Raw genomic sequence first — 15,393 nt, forward strand, 5'->3', positions numbered from 1 at the left:
ATATATATATATATATATATATATATATATATATAGGAAATAACTCATAGTAGTTGATCTGCAATAGAAGTTTGAGCAGTAACACACATGCCTGCTTACACAACTTTTTAACTTTGAATGTATCATCAGTTAATATAATTTCATGAAGCCGTTGTGGGCAGTGTGCATATTGTTACTATATTTCTGCTGGGGTTATTTCTGGTATTTCAGAAGCCTTGGGCTGTTATATATATCCAGGTCAATTATAACTGGAGCATTCCATTGTTGACTGATTTGTAGGTGATTTTGCTGTTATTTGTCGCCTGTTGAGTGACTCCATAGAGGCACCCTAATGGAAGCTTCAGCTGTTTTGTTTGGGTGTAATTCTAACTTAAGATAGTGATGTGCCTAACAAGGAATGATCAACAAGGAATAGCTTGTACTGTTTTGAACTTGGACTTTTGGCTCCCAAATCCTTTAATAGCAAGACTTAATGCATATAATAAATTTATTTCTATATTGAGGATATTTTATTGGAATAAGTGTTTATGTAGTATGTTCCTCTTATTTGTGATGTGTTTTGAGGCATTATGATCAATAAATTAATAAATGATTCCACTGTGAATGAAAAACAACTGAAAATTTTCTTTTCATGTTCATAAAATTATTGTTTTTCTTTTTCTTATTTTTATCAGAAACGGAAGGTTTTAAAATTGACACAATGGGAACATATCACGGAATGACACTGAAATCTGTGACAGAAGGTGCTCTAGCCAGAAAAACTCATACTCCTCTACCTACTGCAATTCCACAACCACGACCTATTTCTCAAGCACGACCTCCGCCAAATTTAAAGAAAGGTTCTCGTACTCCAGTCATTATCATCCCTGCTGCTGCCACATCACTCATCACTATGTTCAACTCAAAAGATATGTTACAAGATCTCCGGTAAACTTTTGCTTATTCTCTCATCTGATTCCATTTATTACATTCATTTATTAAACTCTTAAAATTACCTAAAAGCACATAAATATTATTCCACATGTCATGTTTCATGATATTTACAGCCTATTTAACAGCAGATAATATTCTTTCTTACTATAGGAAGGATCAATTATATGAGTGCATAATTTGTGTGTATTTAAACAATATTGTCTTAATGATTTATTCTATCAATATTCAGCTTATTAAGGCCGAGAGCTGGCAGAATTGTTAACATGCTGGACAAAATGCTTAGTGCCGTTTTGCCTGGCTTTACTTTCTTAGTTCAAATTCTGCTAAGGTCAACTTTGGCTTTCATCCTTTTGAAATAAGTGTCAGTCAAGCACTGGGGTTGATGTAATCAACTGTCCCCTTCTCCCCCAAGTTTCAGGCCTTGTGCCTATAGTAGAAAGGATTATTACTAAGCTTATTACTGTTTTACATGCCCGAACATTCTGGTGCAGAAATTCTAATAGTTATTGTCTGTAGTTCTTCATTATTAAACGGCTTTTTAGTTGAACAGCAACTGGTCAAATTTAGCAGATATCGAAATAAATTTATTTCTCAAACGCGTGATAATGCTATAAATAGCATGATTAGGATAAATTATCCATATAATGCAGAAAAATACGTTACCGGCCAGCCATGAGACAGATATCATTTCTTTTACATTTTTTTGAGACTATCCCCTGTTTATTTGTGGAGTTTCTTAAAAGGTTGCTTGAAAATATATTTTTTTGTCATGCTGGTGTATGTCTTGGTTTTAAAATGCATGGAACTGCAGTCAGTAATTCCAGCATTTTAAACCTTAACAATTACTCTTTAGTTTCATTCTGTTAATTTCCTAAACCAACTGTTAATGTTGATAGTTATATTGTGTTTGGGGAGAGTCATACTGCCTTAATATTTAACACACCCACTGGTTCAATTTCCACTCATTTATTATTTATATTTTTCCTTTTCCAAAATTTTCGTTGCTTTTGCAACTTTGTCAATGGATGTTGACTCTGTCCATTATCCATAATAATGGACAGGATAAACAGTCAACATCCATTGAGAAAGTTGCAGAAACAATGAAAATTTTGGGAAACAATAAAACATAAGTAATAAATGAGTGGAAATTTAACTGGTGTGTTAGATATTAACGCAGTATGACTCTCCCCAGACAACAAAATTTGTTTCAATGCATGAATTAATTATTCACATAAAGAATCTTGCAAACCAGATACAAAATCGAAGTGGTAATTGTATGTTTTACCTTAAATAAAGTATTAAAAAAAATTAAATTACTGTAATTCAAAATAAATGTAGAGATTTAAAAAAAATTATTTTACTGGTTTCAATTGTGGACTGCAGCCATCCTAGTGCACCTCCTTCAAGAGATTTTTTTATGTTATATCGACGTCAGTATTTGGTATTCTTTTTATCAGATGACTAAGTTTAAAATGCTTTGTAATTCAAAAGAGTTGATTCCCTTTATGGACTTCAAATACAACAAATTTATCCTCGTACCTTTTATAGATAAGATTATATAAAAACAATTTATCGTTACAGATTCCATATGCTGAATTTCAGTGGTATGGATTAGTATTGTAAAATAAATCCCTGTTTTCCCTTCATTATAATCGATTTCATTATATACAAAGGATGTTGGGACTAAATTACTTAAGATATTTACATAGTTTATCTATTTTGTCCGGACAGGTTTCTCAGTACTGAAGAAAAAAGAGCACAAGGTATGAAAAGAGAAAATGAAGTATTGATTCAGAGACGAAAAGAAGGTGGTTTAACAGTGCCCTATCGTATTATTGATAATCCTACAAAACTTCAGGCAGATGACTGGTATGTATTAAACTAATTATTAAAAAAGAACTTTTCCTTGGGGATGGAAAACAAAATAGATATTTTTTCAAACTCCATGTTAGTTTTCTTATTAATTTTGAATTTAATTTAACACCGAGAGTTGATATATTTAACACTTTGTTGATAAAGCCTATCAATGCTTCTACATTAATGAAGATATATATGTCTTTAATGAAGATATAACATATACATCTGTGTATATGTGTGGGTTTACACTTCCTTTTTCTAATGAAATTCAGGGATTTTTGTACATCACAAAATGGGTTTATTATATATATGTATTGGTGACACAAATAGGAATATAGAACTCAGAACATAACTAAATATATATTTTTGACTTTCAAGTTTGATAAGTGCCAATGCATAAAACTTTCATCCCTTGAGTTATTCTGTAACTACTGCCAATTATATATATATTATATTCTTTAAGAGATTGACTCTGGCACAAAAATGGCAGCTTGATCTTGTTAACTGGAAGTTATGGCTTGGCTGTGAAGTTTTACTCTTCTGTTAGTATTGTTATGAAGTATTGGACAATGTAAGAAATGTTATTTGTAAATAACTCATCTTGAGCAAGTCTTTTACAAAACATATTTTCAAGTGTGTATACTCTAGTTCGAATAAAAAAATTACTAATATTTTACACATGGCTTTATTTTTGTTAGTATGCTTGAGATTATATGTAATTTCTTATTTGTTCTAGGGATCGTGTTGTTGCTGTGTTCGTGCAAGGTCCTGCGTGGCAGTTTAAGGGTTGGCCTTGGGATGGCAATCCAGTTGAGATATTTGCTAGAAGTAAGTCTTTCTTGATATATTCCTGCTCCAGAACTAATTTACTGACATGAATAGAAGCGGAGTACATTTAAATTCCAATATTAAACTAAAAGAATAGGATAAATTTGAAGGTTTCAGGCCCCTGGTTTATGAGGATTAGAAGTTGAATCATGAACAGGAATTTCTATACCATATTTACTTGTGTACAAGCTACACTTTTTTGTATAAAACTTCTACTGTAAAAATTTTGTACCAGTTTTATTTACACAAGTGAATATATGTTTCATTTCAGGAAGACAGAAAGAGAAGTGTACTTTATTAATATGATGCAACAAAACCTCCATAAAGTAGAAACTCTTAAATAAGAATTACTTTTGCCAGAATTAGAATCCCAAACTAGCCTGAATTAGATGAATACATGTCATTCAAGTACTGTTTTACTGGCACATACCCTTCCAGTCACTATCCCATACCTGTTTTTCATGCAAAAGATTTTTTTTATTGTCCATGTGTCTTTGAAAGTGTAAACATAACAGATGATTAGTTGATGGGGAATGACAACAAACTTCTCTGTGTGTAGCTTAGCACTTTTTCATGCAACATGCAAAATCACACAGGCACACATGGCTATATACATAATGGGCTACTAAATTCACTCACATGACATCAGTCATCATGGGGTTAGAGAAAAAGATGCTGACTTAAGATGTTGCTGAGTGGGACTGAACCTGAAACCACGTCACTGAAAGACTAATTTCTTGACTACACAGTCATTTTTTATATATAAGTATTGACTTTTAAAGTATTAACCACATTATATATAAGTATTGACTTTTAAAAATTTAAAGACTGCTTCAGACTAACTTCCCAGTGGTCATTTATTTTTCATCAAACTGAATAAGTTGCTGTTCCAAATTCTGATTAGCAGGTAAAGGTATAACTGTTTGGATTTCTTCTAGGAGACTATTTTAAATTAGTTTTGATTTTTTTTTATTTATTAAATTTTGTTTATTTTGTCAGAATATTTGAGAAACTTTAAAATGTAGGTTTAAGTTGTCAGTTTCCAACTTAAAGAGATTTGAAGTTTTATGGTATAAAGTGCAAATGGAAAGACAGTATAACCTTTAGTTGAAGTTAGTTATATTATGAGTTAAAACCCTGGTAGATTGTGATTTGGGGGGTATTTTACTGCTGTTTCCGGCAAGTTTAGTAACGTTGTGGAGGCTCTCTTGTTGGCTTATCTGATTTAGATGTGCAGCGAAAGTTTAACTCATAAAATAAACAACTTCAACATATATATATATGTGTGTATGTATGAGTAGTTTATGTATTATAAAGTGAACACTTTTCTATTAAAAGTTTTGTTTTTGCCTTCTTTAATAGTCCGAGCTTTCCATGTCAAATGGGCCGATTTGCCATTAGATAACAACATCAAAAAATGGGCAGTTAATGTGATTAATTTGGACAGACACAAACGCCATTTGGACAGAGCAATGTTGCAACAATTTTGGGAAGTGTTGGACAGGTAAAGATTTTACTTTTCACTGTTGTTTTTTGTATTTTCTTGCTCTTTTTGACCTAAATGTATAGTTGTTAGAGTTTAGCCTTATTTTAATTTGCTCAGCATGTGGTTACTATTGTTTGAACCTTTTGACATCTCTCCCACTTGCTGTTTTTAATCTCACAACAGCTAACTAGTTGAAGAAAGATTTTGAGAAGAAATACAACATTGTAGCGGGAAATTTATGTCATACAAATCTTGGTGATGTGCAGAGATATTAATTTGGTGGCATGTTAATCATTTGGGCCACCCCTTCTCCAACTATGGAATTTGAAAAAAAAAATATTCATCCCTTTTTCTATTGCATTCTCTTTTTACTATTTAATGTGAGTCCAGCGAAGGTGCATGGCTTAGTGGTTAGGGATATTTAGCTTGTGATCATAAGGTCGTGAGTTTGATTACTGGCAATGTATTGTGTCCTTGACCAAGACATTTTATTTCATGTTGCTCCAGTCCACTCAGCTGGCAAAATGAGGTGCATCTGTAATTCAAAGGGCCAGCCTTGTCACATGAATTTCCCTGAGAACTACATTAAGGGTATGCGTGTCTGTGAAGTACTCAGCCATTTGCACATTAACTTCGTGAACAGGCTGTTCCATTGATCGGATCAGCTGGAACACTCATTGTTGTAACTGATGGAGTGCCAGTAATGTGAGCCAATGTCTCTACATAGTCACTTGAACAAGAAATAGCAGCTAGATCACACCTACTATCTTAAAAAGGAAAGGCACATGAATTATGAGATGGCCATAACTGGAACACCAGTCTAATGGAAAGTTGACACAAACAATGGATCTGGGTACAACATCTAGTTGTTTGACTACCTTCATGCCACGAGTCTCCAGGATCAGTGAGAATTGTCTTGGAACTAAAAAACTACTATGGTTTAGTCATCTTTAAAACACTTTATTTCCTCTTACTTTTCTATAGTGTCTAATCCAAACTCTGTATGTCCTAGTATCAATTTAGTACATCATAGTGGCTGTGAGCTGCTACATTCTAGCACTTGTAACTTGCTAACAAGCATTGCAGTTTAAAAACAAGGTACATTACTCTGCTTTTTTTATCAGCCCAACCGAAAGGAATTTCCTCTCACTTCAAAGCTGTGATAGGTATTTGGTTTAGTTTAGCCCTTTCAGTAGCAACCCACGATGGACTCCTTCTGATTTTAGGATACAAAAGTATTCATTTTAAAGTGTTTATATTTAAATTGAAACTTTACATCATAAATTTATTCAAGAATTTTTCTAGTTATGTTGCAAATACCAGCTTAATCTGTTTTTCCATACTGGCATAGGTTGATCAAATATGTAATGATGTATTGTTTTACAACCACATGCTCTTTATGTCATTAATTCTTGCTTGTTTTTTAAATAATGCTTTTGAAAGCTCACATCTCCTGAATGACTTGTTTGCTAGCAATGTCAACAAACATCACCATTTTTTATCGACACTTTTCATATGAGGACTTAAGATGTAAATGTACATATCATCATCGTTGTCATATGACGTCCATTTTCCTTGTTGGTGTAGGTTGGATGGTTTAACAGGACCTGGCAAGGCCTGGAACTGCACCAAGCTCCAACAGGGTCACTAAGTACCTTGCAAGATAAAAAATGGGCATGTGTGTGTGTGTGCCGGTAGCATGTTAAAAGCACCATTCGAGCGTGATCGATGCTAGTGCCACCTGACTGGCTTGAATGGTGCATTAACTGGTCTGTGTGCCGGGAGTGATCGTAGATAAACTAATGACCAGAAGAACCAGGTAAATTGAATGTGACTGTTCTTTATTGCAACCATTATAAAAATACATGGCAGGTCTTAAGTAATTGGTTTGATAATTCATGGCTAGGTTCTGTGTGATGGACAGCATCAGCAATGAGAAAAAAGAGGAAGATGTCCACTTGGTTTGTGATCTCATCTCTCTCTGCTCTGTAGCATGAGGGACCTTTCCTTATATAACAGTTGGTAGGCAGGAAGAGATTTTTTCTGTATTGGGATAAAAACTGTTGCTCAAACACTGACTGGCTAGTTAAAAACCATCCAATCTTTGCAACAGATTTAGTCCAACCCTAATCGCGTGATCAAATGTTGACAATATCGAAATACACCCTTTAGATATAGTTTAAAGCTAAATAGCCGAATAGACAATATGCTTGCTACAAGTCTGTATGACTTGGAAAGGATCTTTGTCCTCTCCTAGTAATATGTGTGGTCATATAATGTTTCATTACTGTTAATTTTATGTATTTTGTCTTTAAGCAAATATACAGACATATTTTATTTTTGGTTGTTATTTATCAACTTTCTTTTTACTTTCAGATATATGATGAAAAATAAGAATCATCTTCGATTCTAGAACTGAAGGAAACAAGAAAATGCTGGAAATGATTCATTTGATAAAGATAACATCTTATTCACTAAATTGGAATTTGTTGAACTCTTTCATAATCTCATTCAACATTTTCAAACTTAAAAAAAGTATTCACCAGTCATTTTTGGAATAGAACATGGCATGAAGGAGATTTTTTATTTTATTTTTAAATCTTTTCTCATCCTAATTTCCAATTTGCCTCTTGCATTGAAAAGAAAAATTATATCTGTCATAATTTCCATCTCTCTTGCATTGAAAGAATTTCATTGGACTCACAAGAACTAAATTATATGTAGTTACCATTTTATGAATTTCCATTGTAGGCAACCATCAAATTAAGGAAAAAAAAAAGTTTTCTAATTTGGTAGACTTCTCCAATGATCTCACACGTAATTCTGGAAAATATTTGAAAGCCTGTAAAAACACTACCTGAATTAATTCAAAGTATAGCATTCCAGATTAATTTTGAAAGTGTTGTCCTGAACAGTGGTTATTTTAAGTTTGTATTCTGAATTTTAATAAGTGGAATTAAAACTTATACAGTTTCAACCATGCTTTGTCTTCTCCTGCCAAGGAAAAAAAAAAAGCAAGCTTAATCATTTACCACTTAAATGTTTTAAATTTTGTGAGGCTCCAAATATTTTAGTTTAAAAAAAAAAAAAAATTCCATTTTAAGAATAACATTTTTCTTCATAAAGAATCTCTTGGAATAATCCTTCCTTAATTTTCAGTTGAATTATTCAGGAATTATATTTAGAAAGGGAAAAAGGAAGGAGGAAATCTACTTTGAAATCCCAAACCTTGTGCCTTGGTCCCTTAGTCTGGATCTTTATTTGCAGTCTTTCTGCTCTCATATTTCAAATTCCTGAAGTCTTTAAGACCTCAGACATGTGATTCTCTCTCTCTCCCCCACCTTTCCATTTTATTACTATCACTCATATTGAGTGCTTCTAACTGGGAAATGTGGTTCTAACCCCTCCTCAAACCATTTATATTTTTACATCTTATTAGTGTTGCTACTACAATGGACAAATTCATTTTAAATAAATTTCAACATGAGAAGACATAGTGTAGCTGATCATCTCCTTATTTTCAGTTATACCAACTTCCAAGGAATACAAGAAATTTTTCTATTAATGCCTGTTTATATTTGGCTGCTCTTTTTTTTTTTTTAAAACTTTTGTTCTATGATGACTCTAAAGACATGTATATACTGTTCCTTGAAATGTTTCGTTAAGAGTGAAAGATTCCTTTAAAGCAAAGGGGAAGTATAGTCATTTGCAACAATCCCTTATTTTCCATGTAATCAGATTAAAAAAAAAAAAATTAAACAAATAAATTTATAATCCATCTATATGGTTTGTTTTTCTATTTTAAACTCCAGTTTTGTTAACATAACTGAGTCTCTTTTTTTTATAAATGTCCTGAGTTTTCAAAAGGAAGATTCTATGTAAGTTTATTTTCTGATTTCTAAATCAGTATCACATCATATTTCTCTGGTTAAACAACCTGAAGTCCAACTGATAAAAGGTTTGTTGAATATTCAACAGTAATTCAATTATTTATGAAGTAACCGTGTAACCACAACCTAGATGAGAACCATACAATCCTGACATACTATGATAAATCCTTTGGGAGTAGGAGGTGGTATTTATAATTTTGAAATAAGTATTTTCTTGTACAATGAAGACAACATCACCATTTAATGTCCGTTGCTCAATACTCTGAAGTTAAATAACGAGTATAAAAAATAAAGTATCAATGTCAGGAAGCTAGCTAATGTAGCATTTTTTTCTCCCAAGGCAGAAAGCTGTGATTTGAGAGAGAATTGGTTGCTATTTCTTGTTAGTCAAGTAACTTATAAAAGGCTCCTTCATTAGCTCTTAAGTATTTAAGCAAAAGGCAATTTTTGTAGGGTAGGCTTGTACAGCTACTTTATGTTATAGTTTTGATATACAGTTATCCCTTACCATATCATGGTTTATTATCTAAGCTTATGTCGACTCTTCTGTGGTGGTGTTTTGCATTTATGATAAAATATATACAAATTATTAAAAAAATATATACAATACTGTTTCTACTTTGTGAATTTTCAAATATATCGTGGTTTTGGAATATAACATCTGCAATAGTCGAGGGATTACTGTAATAGCTAATTTATATTTATGATTATTTTATTGATACTGAAGGGTGAAAAGGATTTGAAATGTAAACCTAAATTGATGAAATTAAATATTGTGTTCATTTAATTCACTGCTGTGTTAAAGATAGCAATTAGTATCAACTTATCAAGTCATTGATTGAGAATAAGCCACATTGCACAACCCGAGAATTGGCAGAACGCCTCAACCTATCAAAATCTGTCAATCATGAGCACCTGGTAAAGCTTGGGTACAAACTTGAGTTGAATGAGAAGAACCTTTTGGATCGCATTTTCATCTGTGATTCGCTTTATAAACGGAATGAAAATGTGCCTTTTTTTTATAAAGCAAATTATGACAGGTGATGAGAAATGGATTATCTACCGAAATGTTCAGAGAAAGTGATCCTGGAATAAGCGAATGAGCCACTCTTCGCCACCCCAAAAGCGGATCTTCACCTTGAAAAAGTCTTGCTTTGTTTCTGGTGGGACTGGAAAGGAATTCTGTACTATGAGCTTCTCCCAAGTAACCAGACAATTAATTCTGTGAAATACTGCACACAACTGGACGAGTTAAATGCAGCAATTCAAGAGAAACGTCCAGAATTGGCCAACAGGAAGGGTGTTGTTTTCCAACATGATGATGCAAGATTGCACGTTTCTTTGGGAACCAGACAAAAATTGCTGTAGCTTGGCTGTGATGTGTTTCACCTGATATTGCTCCTTCGGATTTCCACTTATTTAGGTCTCTGCAGAATAGTCTTAATGGTAAAAATTTCAGTTCCTTGGATGACGTAAAGAGATACCTTGATGAATTCTTTGCCATGAAACCACCTCAATTCTGGGAAGAGGGTATTTTCAAGTTATAGGAAATATGGAGATGCATTGTGCAAGAAAATGGTTCATATTTGGTTGATTAAAAATGTAATGGCAAGTATTTATTGACCTTTTTCTTTCCTTTAAAAATCTGCATGAACTTTCCAGACAACCCAATAGTTCCTAGTGTAATCCAAACTTGGAGAAATACTGCAATGTGTTCAGTTCAGACAACTGATAGTTGATTATATATTTAAGCTAAGTTTACTGATTGGAATGTGTAATGAAACAAATGTGTGTGTGTGTGTATATATATATATATATGCACAGTTTATCACCAGTCTTAAAAAAAAAAATAGAAAAGTAAAAATAACAAAACAAATTGTTTCATATAAAACAGCTTTATCTCAAAAGAAAATGATGAATTATGGCACATGTAATAACTAGTGACCAATAAATTACCTTTTGTTAAACATAAATTAAGTGTTTTAATGTGATACCACAAGATGGATTAGTGTGATAAATACTGCGATGTAGAGATGTGTAACCATACCAGCAGGGAGAGAGTGAGTGAGTTTAACTGGCAAGTAGGTGACCTGTTTGAAGCTGAAGACGACATACCCATATTGATGGAGGTCTTGTTTCATTGAGACTTCAATGTAAACAGACCAATGGAAATGTATAGTTTTTTTTTGTTTTTTTTAAAAAAGGGTGATAGGTGAGGAATTATGGATCAGGAAACTTACACTAGTAATATCCAGGACTGTTTCAGGCAGGAAATGATAAATAATGGCAGACTGTCACAACACACACACACTTTTATTTTCACACACACACCTTTTGCATCAAATAGACAAACAGAAATTTTTTTTATTGTGTATGTTTTAATACAATATACCAACTTTGTGAAGTTGATGGGGTTATGGTGGTAGTCAGTGGCACACATGGAAAAGAAGAGAAAACAGTGTCTCAATAACTTAGTTGTAGAATATTCTTTTTAAATAAGACAATATGTATATATATATTTCCAGAATAAATGACTGGTCTTTTTGGAAAAAAAAAAAAATCAAAATGAATTTATGACAAAAAAACAAAATGAAATGTAAAATAAATAAATGCTATCCAAATGGAAAGTATTTGGTTCTTTTAATTATGAAGAATAAAAGATGTTTTGTTTTAAAAAAAGAAAAGGTATGGGAGAAATAAAGAGTATTGTATGAATGAGAGACTGTTCTCCTCCATCAATAAGTGTAGCCTCAAATGGAATTGCACTGATCCAAGCTGTCTGTATTAATGACAACTGTAGGTTTGGTTTACTTTGAAAAGGATAGCTTAAAGCTGAAGTGATGATACTTTAAGTGTTTGAAGATTTTAGCTAAAGTTCAGTTTGTAGACTTTGTGACAATGAAGAAAAAAAATAATAATTATACAACTACTTGTACTCATATTAATAAAGCAGAACCTCTTTTTATTTGAATAAATGTTAATGAAAGAATTTTGAATTCAATTTTTAAGAAATCCATGAGAAAAAGGACTAAAATAAAAGACAGTTTGAAAAATCATTTCTAAAAGAATTCTTTAAGTGAACCACAGCTGCCAAAAGCCACTGACTGTTGGTTAGATGTGTGTGTGTGTGTGTGTGATGTTTAATCATTTTTTTTTTCTATGAGTTATACTGAGTATTGGTGGAGACATTAAACTTCTATAGGTACAGTTTTTTAAGGGAGAGGGAAAATGGCATTAATGCCTTTCTAATGCTAAGTCCAGGAGTTGAAATCAAGCTGTTTGCTTAATTTTTGAAAGTTTCCTTGAAATATAAATTACAAACAAAAATATTAAAAAAAAAAAAAATACATAACAAAAGATACTATAAAAACTGACTCAAAAAATTTAATGAAAAATGGGGTAAAAAAAAAAAAAAAAGGCGACTAGTATGGGCTCCCAGCATACGACGACACCAACACCAGCATCTGAGTCAGATGAAGACTAGCATAAAGCAGGCCTTGGCAAGAATTTGGATTGAAGTTCTGCTACATTTGTGCCAAAATGTTATAGTATGATTAGCCAGTCTTTCACATATCTACAGATCTATAATGCAGGATTTTGACCCAACAACTCTTTTTATATATATATATATATATATATATAATGTACATACATAAACACTATATGCAACCTTTATTGGTCAGTTTCCATCAATAGGGTATCAATATTCAATCAAGTTGATAATAACTGAGGATTAGCTTAATTAGGTTAAAATAAAAACAAAAACTAATCAAAACACTTAAAACAGTTTCTGTGTAAAATATATATGGTTGGCTAATTATGTTTTTATTCATATTATCAATAGACTAATCAAAAACAAAATCTAAAAGGCAACAGCAATGTACAGAGATAGTGAATTAGAGCATTTAGTAAAGCCAGTTTAAAAAAAATATAATATATATATATAACACTGTCAAAGTGTTATTCGCTTAACCCTTTTAAATCTGACCTTCCCATAATAAAGTGTTAATATTTAGGTTAGAATCTATCAAAATCTCCTTGCATTATGAATGATATTGTGAGATTTCAGTCAACAACACAGTATATACAAATATGTAGTTACAGATAGTTTAGTAAACATCTGAAGTTTTAACTACATAGAAAATTAACTGAAACACGTAAGCTGTCTATTCAAAAATATAGTCACAAAAAAGGGTTAAGAGACAGAAACCACTCTATGATTATAGATTTATTTCGTTCAGTCTGTTTTTAATACAGATACTTATTAATTTGTTAAGAAATATTAATGAAATAAGAATAGAAAGAAAAGCTGTAAATATTTATTTTGATGATAAATCTACTACAGAAAGTTGGTTAGTTAACACACCTAAGGTTAAGAAAACAATCTTGCTATGGTCAACCCAAGTTTAGATATTAGTAGATTCCAATATTCTCTTGAGGCGCGAAACCAATCGTGAAATAAAATGATTATCATGAAATTCAGATGTGTGTTATGTAATGCAATTGGGTTAAGTAATTAAAATAATTGAGTTAGAAGTAGTCATTGGAACTACTAGATTAGGCTTCGTGGTAGCAGTAGTGGTGAGTATGAAAGTAATAATAATAATAATGTTGCAGTCGAGGGTAGCAGCAGCAGCAGTAACTAAGTTGTGGGAAAAGCTTATTGCCTGAAAGTTAACTGATCAATACTTAATGCTGTTTATTAATTAATATAAGTGTGAGTGAGAAATATTTCATTTAGAAAGGATGGATTTCATATAATAAGTTGAAAGCAAACTGCAAGATTCTTTCATAATCAAAGTTTCTTGAAGAAAGCAACTATAAGGACAGAAAGGTGGTGGTGGTCAAATGTAAGTCATGCAAACAGTCGGTGGCAAGAGATTCATCAATATTAATAACGACTTTGACAATTATGTACATTCACTAAATTTAGATAATTAACAAAAGTAAAAAAAAAGAAAGGTTATTAGATTAAAGTTTTAATATATATATGTATATATATGAATATAATATGTTAATAACCTAAATCAATCATAAAAAAGAGGTTGGGTGAATTAATATGAGACAAGCTGAGGGTAAAAAGAAGAAAAAAAATTAAACAAAATTATTAGTTTAAGTTATGAAAGGCAAATAACCACAAAAGAATTGTTATTTTTTAACAATCCCAAAGTAGCTATTAGTTTTTTAGTCTTTGGTATTAAAAGCCAGTGCAAACTGTACTGTAAGGTCAGAACATGTACTAGGAATGTTGTATTAAATGTTAATAAAGCTGAAATTAGAAAATTTTGCTGGGCTGGATTGGAGGAAGAGTTATGAACCTGAAGAGGCGGGAAATGCGAGAATATGAAAACTTTTCCAGGAAAAGTTCTCAGGTCTGTTTATTTGACTTTTGACAAGAGCCATGACATTGAGTGGGCAGGAGAAAATATAATAAAAAGTCATTCAACTGCTTTTCCATTTTAAGTTTTTTTTTTTCCCCCAAATTATTTTTTTGTTTTTGTTTTTAAAGAATTTTGAAATTGAATTATTTCAAAGAAAGGATATCTATATATTTTTGAAAAATCTTCTATTTGACATTGGAAAGACAAAGAAAAATAAACAAATAAAATAAAAAAAGGGAGAGAGAGGAAGACATAAATTGGTTATCGAAGATAATTGTTTAATAAAAAAAAAACTGAATAGTGAGGGAGAAAAAATCCTAAAAGGGAAAGTCAGAAAAGAAAAAAAAAAAAAAAATTGGCAGGATTAACAGTCTGACAGACTTGTGTGTGATTAGGCCTCAAATAGATCTCTCCAGAAGAAGTAATACTAAAAACTAGAGTAAAAAAGATATTGAAGAAAATATTTTTCCCTGAGTGGATTATTCAGTGAATTACTATTTGACTTATAATTTAATAATAATGGCAACCAAATGGAAGATAATTACTTTAATAACAAAACATATAGTACCAAGTACTTTAAGAAAAATGTAAACTTGATTGGAGGACAGAAACTGCTTGGCTGTGGAGCCTGCATTTTCCAAAGAAAATTAGAACTGAAATAAGAATTAAATATTTGTCTCTTTCTCGCCAATACGCACACTTTCTCACTTTATGTCTCTCTCTCTCTCTCTTTCTTTCTCTTTCTCCCCCAAGTATGTTCACTCTCTGGATTCTTTTCTCTCTCTCTCTCTCTCTCTCTCTCTCTCTCTAACACACACATTGTAGGAATAAAGTAGTTGTAAGATGTACTTTCATACATATCTCTAAAACAAGACAAACAAACAAAAAAAGGGAGGGGGAACAAAAGATAAAAAAAAAGTAGAAAGTAGTCAAATAGAAGAGCTAGAAAAATATATAGATGTCTGGAATGTTTCTTTTGTTTTGGGTGCAATGAAGAGGAAAATAATAATACCTGAAT

General features: G+C 31.8%; 1 protein-coding gene across 1 annotated transcript in view; it reads left to right on the forward strand.

Moving 5' to 3' along the window:
• The window catches only part of LOC106881307 (parafibromin), a 30,982-nt gene extending 22,096 nt beyond the window's left edge, over window positions 1-8,886 (forward strand). Inside the window, exons 9-13 of the mRNA XM_014931678.2 lie at window positions 675-927; window positions 2,665-2,802; window positions 3,527-3,618; window positions 4,981-5,122; window positions 7,481-8,886. Coding sequence (XP_014787164.1) covers window positions 675-927; window positions 2,665-2,802; window positions 3,527-3,618; window positions 4,981-5,122; window positions 7,481-7,517 — 662 coding nt within the window. The 3' untranslated portion in view covers window positions 7,518-8,886. The remainder of the gene's footprint in view (window positions 1-674; window positions 928-2,664; window positions 2,803-3,526; window positions 3,619-4,980; window positions 5,123-7,480) is intronic.
• Window positions 8,887-15,393: the final 6,507 nt, after the last annotated feature.

This window comes from Octopus bimaculoides, chromosome 1 (genome assembly GCF_001194135.2).
Source record: "Octopus bimaculoides isolate UCB-OBI-ISO-001 chromosome 1, ASM119413v2, whole genome shotgun sequence".
NCBI lineage: Eukaryota > Metazoa > Mollusca > Cephalopoda > Octopoda > Octopodidae > Octopus > Octopus bimaculoides.